This window comes from Antrostomus carolinensis, unplaced genomic scaffold (assembly GCF_000700745.2).
Source record: "Antrostomus carolinensis isolate BGI_N321 unplaced genomic scaffold, ASM70074v2 scaffold49683, whole genome shotgun sequence".
Lineage (NCBI taxonomy): Eukaryota > Metazoa > Chordata > Aves > Caprimulgiformes > Caprimulgidae > Antrostomus > Antrostomus carolinensis.
Window position 1 is genome coordinate 13,815 of NW_010306828.1, and position 11,223 is coordinate 25,037.

Sequence of the window (11,223 nt, forward strand, 5' to 3'; positions counted from 1 at the left end):
TGTGCCAGCATGACCCCTCTGCTCTCTTGCAGGGTGCAATGTCTGCTGTGCAGTCTGGCTCTGCAGAGCTACAGAGCACACTGTAATCCCTGCACAGAGGTTTAGGTGACTTGCAGCTTTGCCTGTCACCTCCACTGTGCTCCCTCGTACATCACCATTACAAAAGCACAGCTGACCTGGAGCTCTCACTGCCTGTCCTCTTCAGGCTGTTGGGGTTGCGGATGAGTTTGTCCAGCATGTTGACTATCTGTCCAAATTTAGGCCTGTCACTGCGTTCCTTCTGCCAGCAGTCTAACATCAGCTGATGGAGAGCAATGGGGCAGTCCATCGGGGGTGGCAGCCGATACCCTTCTTCAATGGCTTTAATAACCTATAAATGGCACAATTAGGAAGACATTAGAGAACATCAGACACTACTCACATCTACCAGCTGAGTATCATTTATCCTAGGGCGATCCAAAGTATGGAAACAAATCTGCAATTAAGTGAAACAACATGGAAAATTGCACTCAGACTCAGGCAGTTGGTGGTCTCAGAACTGTCATTCCTCCTCAGCAATTCAAAACTAAAAGGGTACAGCATCCAAAGCAGACATCAGACACAGCAGGGCAATGTATCACAAAAGAGCACACTGGATACAGGGATGACAAAATAGCCTGGGTTAGAATTAAGCAACTCTCCTTGTTGGACAGAGAAGCAACAGCTCTACAGCAAATCTGTCTGTTTTGGGTGCGATACACTGAAGATGACATTTTCCCCATCATTTTTAGGGTACAGCAGATCACCCCCTCCTCCCTCTCTTGGGCTAGCTCATCTCTGTCAGTAACACAGACCTTGTAGAGAACTTGTTCTCTCACCACTGCATGCTCTGAGCCAAGAAATGCAGAGATGGGAACCTTCTTGTGCAGCTTTATCAAGAAAGTTACAGAAGTCCAACACAGCAGCTTAAGTATGCATTTCCTATTTAATAGAAACCACAAAAACTCACAAGCTGAAGTCATTTCAAGCCGTCCAAAAAGGGCTCCAGAGCTCAGTACTCTGATGGCTTCTTGGCTCTCTTAAGAGAACAGGACGTGATCAGGACTCAATTCTGTTACGACAGGGACATGACCCAGAAGCCTTCAGATCTTAATTAATCAATATGACTTTGCTGGCAGGATTCACCATGAGACTAGAGACCAAATTGCACTAAATTCCCTCATTTTGGTCTTGTCCAATTAGCAGCTAAAATCCACTGGGAGAACAGGATGAGGGATATGTTTGCACTATTATCAGCTATTCAGTGACCACAAACAAAGTGTCTCTCACTACTCCAGGAAGTATGAAGATCCTTTTGATTTCTCTTGATTCAACAGACACTGAGAATAATTTGAAATCCACTTCTGCTTTGTTGTTAAGAACACTGCTCTCACCATCATTAAGGAGAAAAAAGTGGTATGTCTATGCCATGTACTGAAAAGAGGATGCAAAGACAGTAATAGTGGCTTTCGCTGCCCTGTTCAAGCCAGCCGTCTCGATGTGGTCTAGCACCGCACATGGGCAGCGCATACCAGCCTAACCTGCCAGCTCTGCGTCTGCTGCACTGCGCTCCACTGTGCTGTGTAGACATGCCTGACATAACTGAGACACATCTGGTGTTTTATTTTCTTGCTAAGTCTTGATGACTTCCTGTTAGCAAAGGAAGGCAAGACTGGGTGCCAGAAGAGACATTTCACTTCAGAGGGAAATTAAAATTATATCCCCCATTTAGATTAAATGCCATCCGCATCTAGACACTCTTTGAAAATGTTCAGCTCTAAATAAGAAAGCAGATGACTTGTAAAATGACTTAACCACTCCCATGACTACATATTCAGATTAACATTTTCTTCTTCCTTTACATGTTTGTAAATCCCCTGGGAAAAGAATTATGGATAATCTCTGCCTCATTTTCACTGGGATTTTTTTTTTTTCATTTACTAAAAATTCTATTAGCAAAAGCTCTTATTAGCATTATTATTAAATACTCTTCTGGAATAGCAGCCATTGTGCATGCTCCCTCTTGGAATACACTGAAGTACTCCAGATGGTACGGTTAAACAGGACATGCATAATTTAAGAATGGTCATTTAGGAAAGCTGCTTTTTAATGTCCTCAGGGGGGCAGCTATGCAATTGTCAAAAGGATGCTCTGACTGATAATCAGAATTGGATTTCATATGTGTTGTTTTAGATATCCTACAAGAAATAAAATCATCTGGAAGAATTACAAGCATACTGGGGCTTGAAGAATTAACTACTAATAGGAAGCCCCACTAAATTCAAGTGTTTTCTCCTATAGACTTTCAATAAAGTTGAGATTTGAGATCAACATTCAAATCTTCCTTCTCTTGACAGCATTATGATCTGACAGTTTAAATGGATTTGTTTCCCTTTCATCCATTCTTCTTTCTTACTTTAATTGCTTATAATATTTTCTGCAACATTAAAAAAAAAGGAAAAAGAAATAAAAGAAAGGAAAAGATACATGCACAAGTTATAAGACCTAACTTGAGAATCCCCTATTCCCTGACCATAGACCAGGCTTGAAGTATCCAAGGAAGTCTTAGTTCCAGAGAGGTTGCCTAAGAAAACAGGAATCTACCATCCTTGATATCCATTTAAAAACTTGGAGTAAATGTCTTGTAACCATATAGTAACTGACACAGAAACACACCAGCAGACATCTGAGGACAAAGATAAAGGTGTGGCAGGAAAGGGAGAGAAAAGGAAGAGGAAGCTCACATCTTGATTGGACATATCCCAGTAAGGCCTCTCTCCATAGGACATCACTTCCCACATGACGATGCCATAGCTCCACACATCACTCGCCGATGTAAATTTACGGTAGGCAATTGCCTCTGGTGCAGTCCACCTGATGGGGATCTTACCACCCTGTCACAAATAAAAGAAACCACAGGTTAGTGAGTCACTGACCCAGTAATGTGCGTGGCTGACACTGTTCTACACTGGCATTAAAAACACAGAATGGTTTTCTGTACACAATTCCAGAATCCTTCTTAAAAAGGCATCCACTTTCTTCTTTCTTGCCATAAAACTGTCAGATCCAACCAGGAGGCAATGCTGCCCATCTGTTTTCTTTAGTCACAAGGAGGCGAACCAGTAAATTGTTAAGTGTATTTTTATCAGGCCTCTAAGAGATCTCTGCTTAGGGCTATGCTGAAGCATGAGAACAAGCCAGGGGTTTTACAAAGTATATATTAGAGATTTAGTTGACAAAACAAATAAGTACATGCTGTTAATTACTATTTCCTTGCTTGCCTGTCTGACCTGTTTGGTCTGTTTCAGAAAAAATGGGATTATAAACGTTTTGCTTTTCAAAAAGGTAAAATGAAGAGAGGATAAACTGGGAAGACTTATTAATACTGTGGTGTTTCCCATGGGCGATATCCCAATTCCTACCAGGGATGTGAGAAGGCAAGCAAGCCTCTGGGCTCTCCCAGTCCCTGTGGGAGGAGTTCAACATCAGACCACAGTACAAGGCTGCTTTTGATACCTGCTGGAGAGAGCTGCCTCTTGTTACAAGACTTCTTTTTAAACAAATAAAACCACTTGGGCATCTGATTTGGGTGACTGAGGTCCTGCACTGTTTTAAAAGGAACTCAGTCCATCCTGTTTATCTGATTTTGCCTTAGCTGAGTGATCCCAGGCCAGAGGTTTCTCCTTTTGTTTATGCTAATATACAAGGTGTTTTTAATTGAGTTTTTGGTTTCCTGCAGTTCCATCTGGTGAACGACTTAAGCTGAACAAAGGTTTTAGGGTTTTTCTCATTTGCTTTTATGCTTTTTTGATTAAGTTTATTTTGGTAGGGTTTTTTTCTCTGCAATCTTCTAGATAGTTTTTTTTAATCCATAACTCAGTACAGTGTGTGTATACTTAATGGTTTATTGTTCTAATATCTCTCTCAAATGTTTAACATGGACTTGTTCCAAAGCCAAGTGAAATCAAAAGGGGTCCTTCTCCTGGCTTCTTTGGCCTTTGCATCAGGACCTTTGTGAATCAGGCTGTAGCAGTACGGGCCTTGTGTGGCTATAGGATGCTTTCACTTCAATGAGTTACACTATTAACGGGGAGCAGAAGGTACCATTCTCTTAAAAAAGGATGCGTTAAAAACTGCATTCTATTGCATCATCTCTGGTTATGAAAAAGCTCTCCTCCTCCTTCCAGACATAAATGCATGGAAATTGTTTATACATGGTTGTCACCCTAAAAGTTGCCAATAAGCTCCTTTTATTTAGCTGCTCGAGTACAGTGGAGTTCATCCAAATTTTCCTGATCCCTCATTACTGATACCAAATGAAGACAATGCACTGTAATGCAAATGTCATTGATTCCCTGTAGTTTACTCTTGAGAGCAAACATAATAATATATCTCCACTCACTGAATTCAAAGGGAAGCTTTTCAATCATTTCTGTCTTGCCCTTGTGTGTTTGTCTAAACTTTGATTTCCCTGAATACAGCTTTTCAGACCTCTGCTTCTGCTTCTTCCACTTGCTGCCCTTATGAGTGATAAACACTGAGGCTGGCCAGCATTTAATACTACATGTGTCTATCTTTCCCTGTAATAAGCTGTGAATCCATTAAAGGATGAGTGTTGGGATTAAACTGCAAAATCTGAGGGCTGCAAACAAACTGCACTAGGGAGAACAGATGGAGAATGGCAGATACTTTAAAACGAAGAAAATAAGAAATTAAAAGAGAAGACTTTATAAACTCTGACTTTTTTTTTTCCTCACGTGCATGTTAATTACAGAGGTATTGGTAGAAAGGCTGGAATTGGTCAGGATGTTGTTTTGTAGCCAGAAGTACTTGCATTAGTACTATTCCATGTGCAGCACATTAAAATGACTTTAGTAAAATTATTTAATGCTAGGATGCTGAAATATAGATAAAATGAGAAAGACATTTAAAAAAGAAATGCAGGCCTCACATTCTTCCCAGTCCAAATTATTTAGGTTGAATTTATGACTAGCTCTGTGATGGGCAAAAGTGGATTTATCTTTTCTTTTCTTTTCTTTTTTTTGGTGGTGTATCTACACTTGCTGAATCAAACCTCAGTGGGACTAACTAGCCACTTGCAAATAATTACGCACGTCTGTAGACACCAGAAGAAATAGAACCCCAAGCTCTAATTTCTGGCATCAGATTCTGTCATGCACTCTAGCACACTGAAGGAACCAGAGGAATACTGATGTAGCCACTGATGTAGCAATAACACTACATCGATTTATATTGGCTATGAAATCTGGACCAATGCTTATTTTTAGGTTGTGATAGAGGTTTTCACTTATGACTGAGATTATTGTAAAACAAACCACTGTCATTTCCCACAGAGTTAGACAAAACCAGTATGTAAGCAAGAAAACCCACTGGACATTTACTTTCCCTCCTTACCCGTGTGGTATAAGCTGCTTCAGGGTCGTCTTCCAGGACTCGGGACATGCCAAAGTCAGACACTTTGCAGACCAAGTTGCTGTTGACGAGTATGTTTCGAGCAGCTAGATCCCGATGCACATAGCTCATGTCAGACAGATACTTCATTCCTGAGCCAATGCCACGAAGCATTCCCACCAACTGGATGACTGTAAATCTGCCATCGTTCTTCTGCATAAGAGGAAAGGAAGAAAATCATAGACCATTAAGCTAAAAGCTATATTATTGCTATTGCTGAAACTGGCAAAGAGCATATCTCTGGATTCCCATCTTCTCTCAAATAAAATGCAATATTATTTCCTCACTCTCCTGACTAGTGTCTATAATTCATCAGTAAAGTACAAACCCAGAGGTTCTGTCATAGCTTCCAGTGATGCAGTATTCAGTTTTCAATGAATCTGGTTTTAATAAGTCTATAGCATTGCAATGCTTTTAAAAATGCAGCAAATCAGAACTGTTCCCATTAAACATGGATTATTTAAGACCCTGCTATTTTAAACATTACATTTATTCTATATTCTTAAACTTTACATTTATTCTGGTTTTCGATAGGAGCAAAACCAGAAAACAGAATTTCCCAGTGCAAACATCATTCCTTTAAAAATGCTGAATTTTCAGTATCTTTCTGCAAAAAAAGGACCAGAATGAAAACCAGAAAATGTTTCCCAGTATAAAATCTCCTTAGCTTAATATGAAGAAATCACCTACCCTGAGGAAGGCATCCAAGGAGCCATTCTCCATGTACTCAGTTATAATCATTACCGGTTTACCTGAAGTTCACAGAAAGAAAAACACAAGTCCTTGATGAACACTGATGTTAATGGGATGAAAATGGTTTGCACATGATTTTACTGCCAAGACACCTGGCTTACACAGTCTAATTTAATTTGAAAAGCACCGAGCTTCTGCCTCAGCTGTGGGGAGCAAGAGAATAAATATTATAGGACAGAAACATATAAAGGGCCCCATCTGGAAGGTCAACCCTTTGGTTGACTCATTGACAAGGTCTTTAACTGAAGTGGCTCCTGTTCTCTAAGGAATGTATGAACTGATAATTGAGAGCTAAGAAACAAAGATCTGTTCAAACTTGACAAAAATCTTTAGTGTAATTAAATTGCTTGCAGACTAGAAAGCCTGCTTCTTTCAAAATGGAATCTGTGAATGCTTTGGTCTCTCTGCCTCTTTCGAAAGATCAACACTTTAGGTGAGTCAGAAACTGTCAGCAGCTACAAGGTGGATTCAAGAATGCAAAATATAAGCTGTTCCTCACAACTTTGTCTGTCCTAATTTGTATTCCTTGTCTCTTGTTATTTATAAATGAGCCAAAGCCATTTGCCTCATGAAGTCAACCATAGGATAAATGATTCAATGAATTGTGTCACATGTGGGGCATAGTGCTTCTGCAGCACTCAGCTTTCCACACTGCAGTATAGAGAGCCAAGCTGGGCAATCTGAAAATAAATGTAATGTTAGTGACACGGGGATGCTTTCTAGGTACTCTCCTGCCTAAAACAACAGCAAATACATAAATAATGCTTGATGTTGTCTTCAAGAGTTTTACAAAGCCATACGATGCTGAAGCTGAAAACATTTAGGTACACAAGTAACACTAATTATTTCATGTGGTTAAAACATGCTAGATACTCAGCATCTAGATATTTGCAGAAATAGGTCCAATGTCATCTCCATTCTAAAAGTCAGCAATAGGAGACATAGAGAAGTTACTTATCAAAAGTTGAACGGCAAAAGCCCAGTCCCGAGATGAGCACTGTTAAGCCCAGTTGAGGTCAAGAGAGCACCTGATGATCAGCACCAGGCTGGCATGGCAACCCTTCCTCTGAGTTATGCCTTAGCTACAGGAACTATGGAGTTTCTTCCTAAATAAAACAGTGTCCCAGAGAAACTCTGCTTTTATACTTCCTGGAGCAGCTCTGAATAAAGGAACATTATGGTGAAAGAAGGGTTCAATGGACACATCAGCTAGACTGTATATAACTCAGTTCTGTCTTGACATCAGAACTACTCAACTTTTCCTTGCTTCTGTCACCAGCAAGTATCTGCTCCAGAACAACCAGCTATGAAAATTACCCTACCGTGAAATGCTGCAGCATTTGAAGTTCCCCTAATCATTTCTACCTCAGTGCATTTTTCACCAAGATGCTTTTATCTTCATTTGTCAGGGATTTCTGTTCTTGAAGCAGCCTTTTTTAATTAGAAAACAATATGCTATAAGGACTGACTGTACTGAAAATTTTACATCTTTCCACTTAGGCCAACATATATGTGCGATACATCACTCATTTCACTCATCATTACTTATTTCACCTTTTCAGTCCCAATCTATCCTTTGCAGGCCTTTTACTATTCCTGCTTCTCCCTCCCTTCCCAACTGATATCAAAACTCTTACTGTTTCGGTCCCACACAAACTGGCATGCCCATGAAATGTCAGTCTGGCAGCTGAACTCTTTCTGATTTGCATGAACGCAGCAGAGAAGCGATGGTACTGCATAAAGCAAACTGCTCCGAATGAAGGGCTTAGTGACCTTACCCGAGTACTTACACTCTTAAGGAAAAGGATGTGATAAACCATCATTCTCCTTCCAATTCACTTTTGCAAGCATTCTTTGGTAGGAAGAGAAAAAACCCCAACCAAATCTGCATATGTCACTGTTTCATTTATCCTTTGCAACTGTGACCAGAACCCTTCCACTGAACAAATATAGCTAAATGAGTTTTAATTAACCTTCCTCAATCAAAAGATACTATGTCAACGTAGAAGGGAAGAAAGGGAGACTCTTTCAGTGCATTAACATGTAATTTCATTACTCAGGCACTTCTTTAGCAGAGGAGGGGAATAGAGAGAGGAGAAGTAACCATCAATGAGTCAATTATTAAAGTACTTGACTAGCAGCCAATAATGTATTCATGGTTTTTTGCTGCCTCTCTCAACCCCCATCTACACCACTATTTATCTCACATTTTAATTTTCAGTTTGTTAAATGCATTCATTTATCACAGCGTTCAGAAAACCTATGGAGAAATTGAGATAAATGTCTTCCTAAGTAGCCCCGTTTACCAAACACACCAGATCTGAGGTAACCGAGCTGGCTTGCTGTGGAAGCATCGCTTGCTGTGAGCCAGGCAATGAAATATTCTCAGGTCAGGCTGCCACCTCCTCGGTGAAAATTTCAAATAATTTTACTTCAGTGACAACTGCATTATGCAAATACATGCAGTCATTTATAACTGCTAGAGCTGTAATAGTTCAGGGGTTTCCAGCCCTGGTGGGATTTCAACACAGAGATTCCCCTGTTGCCTCCTTTTTACAGAGGTGCTAGAAAAACCACTGTAGCAAACACTGTGGCCTGACCACAACCCCCTCCTCTCCTTGTTACAACAATAACAAAAAAAGAAAGAGAAAAACAGACATGCAAAATTTAAACTAGCTATTATCTTTTAATTTCAGTTTTGAGGGAGGCTCTCAGTAAACGATGGGCAAAATTAGTCCAAGCCCCTAATTTCCCTAGTGGAATCTGTCTTGAAAAGCAAACAGCAACACACTGTATGAGACATTTAACAACTGTGAGAGAAGGAAGACTAGGAAGGGGAAAAACACAAATGAATAAGAGTAAGATTTCCAGAAACACAAATGGCAGAGTAAGCACCCAGCTCCCGCTGACATTCAAGAGGGACAGGGTTTTTCAGTGGTGCTGATGGCTTTGACAACACTCTAGGGAGATACTTTGTTCTTCTAGTAATACTTTACTTTTTAACTTTTGATCCACCATATCTAATTTTAATTCCTAACACTATTAACACTCTGCATTCATGTTCATCATGCGCACCATTAGCTGCAGAAGGTAAACTTCACAAAATCCACTCTCTAACAGCAGCTCACAAGATCACTCTCTGCTTTCTTTGCTACTTTCAGGATGAGCCCCTACATCCAAATGGTCTTTTAGGATTAGGGATCAGTGCCAGGCTTTGCCGACACACTACCTAGGGCACTTGGAGTAGGGACAATAACTACACAATCACAGTAGCACCTTATCAAGTCAGACTCAAGCATGTCTTGTCTCATAGGTGTATTTTCAGTTCTAGCCTACAAACAGCATCCAGTTAGCACCATCATTCTTTTTTTAAGGCAGGGTTCATGGCACAGTGAATGCTAACAGACTTAAAAAAAACCCAAACCAACCAAACAAAAAGGTCGGCCAGGTAAATTCTGCAGAGTGATACTATCACACCTGTAAAGCAGAGAAAACAAATAAGCAAGTTTCACACTAAAATAGCCTACTTCATTTCAAAGGCTTGCTCCTTACATCTGTGCTTTGTACCTTAAACATATGACTCTGTAGTTTTGTTTTGGTATTTTTCCCCCAACCACTTTAAATTCTTTGCTTACCATCTGCTTTTGCCTATCCTGTAACAATCAGCTCAGTCTAGCAAAGATGTGAAAGATGCCTGCTTGGCATAGCAAGAAGGGGGAAAAAAAAAAGCCAACCTCTGCAGTATTAATTCCCCCTACAAAATCTTGTACAAGCTGCCTACAGATAGAGTATCAGTTGAAACCATAAACCCATTTATAGCTGACAACAAGATTAATGACTTGTCTTGCACTGATTTCCTCCTATTAGCTATCAGTGGATCTGTTCCATCTGTCATTTCACAGGAAAGAGGGTAAAAAGAAAAAAAAAATAGCACACACCACCACAGGCTTAATCTCTCAGTGACTTCCAAATTGGCCTTGTCATTAAAATGACCTACTTACATTTAGTAACTACACCCTCCAAGTGGATGATATTGGGATGGTCAAATTGTCCCATGATGCTGGCCTCACTCAGGAAGTCTCTCCTTTGTTTATCAGTGTAACCAGCTTTTAGAGTCTTGATAGCAACACAGATCTCTCTTTTTCCTGGTACCTTGAGACGTCCACTGCATACTTCACCAAATTCGCCTTCAGGAGAAAGGCATAAGAATCCATGGTTATGAACATGAAGCACACAGTTGTGTTGTTAAACTGTTAAGTCAGTTAATTTGGGGGAACTGCCATACAAAAATCATTGAATCCCATGTTTCCTAAAAGCAAATTTAAAACTATATTTACAGAAAAAAATGCAAAAGTTCTGGCACTTACTTACCCACACCAATAACTTTTTCAATCTTTATGCAGGACGCATCAATTTCTTTAGCAAATTCCCTCACAGCTTGGTTTGGATCCTCATATGTAAAAGGATCCACATATGTTCTAACACCTGCAAGGCAGAAATGTTTTATTTGAAGTCACTGATCTACATGCTGCTGAACACAGAACATATGAGACTGAAGCTTTAATGATATACAACAGCAAAGAGTGTACAATAAAAATGCACTGTAAGCCAGAAATGACTAATGAAGGAAGGAAGGACAATGTATTTTTCCCCCAGTGTGACTTTTTAATGTAAACATTTAATGCTTTGCAATATTGATGTAAGGGATCAGGCTTTCGCCAATAAATGAGCTTCACATATCACTGCCATCACTAACATACCAATAGCCTGTCTATGGACCCGTGAGACTAAAACACATCACGTTTCTCTTTTGGGAGGCAAGAAATTCTGAGCTCAGGTCCTAGGTTTGGTACCTGGATGACTGAGATAGAAGTACTAGTAGGATACAGTCCTGAAAAAAAGGCAGCAAAGTTCACATTTCCTTTCCTGCAGGATTGCCTCCGGCCCACCCAGAAACTGCCTTAGCAGAGTATTGTAGGG

The 11,223-nt window shown here is 40.1% G+C and overlaps 1 protein-coding gene across 1 annotated transcript in view; it reads right to left on the bottom strand.

The window, feature by feature from the left end:
• Positions 1 to 11,223, bottom strand: part of EPHA4 (EPH receptor A4) — a gene marked incomplete at its 5' end in the record, with an annotated part of 23,086 nt that overhangs the window by 3,653 nt on the left and 8,210 nt on the right. The window contains 6 exons of the mRNA XM_010165234.2: positions 177 to 370; positions 2,763 to 2,912; positions 5,434 to 5,643; positions 6,181 to 6,242; positions 10,245 to 10,430; positions 10,615 to 10,728. Of these exons, the coding sequence (XP_010163536.1) occupies positions 177 to 370; positions 2,763 to 2,912; positions 5,434 to 5,643; positions 6,181 to 6,242; positions 10,245 to 10,430; positions 10,615 to 10,728 (916 nt within the window). The remainder of the gene's footprint in view (positions 1 to 176; positions 371 to 2,762; positions 2,913 to 5,433; positions 5,644 to 6,180; positions 6,243 to 10,244; positions 10,431 to 10,614; positions 10,729 to 11,223) is intronic.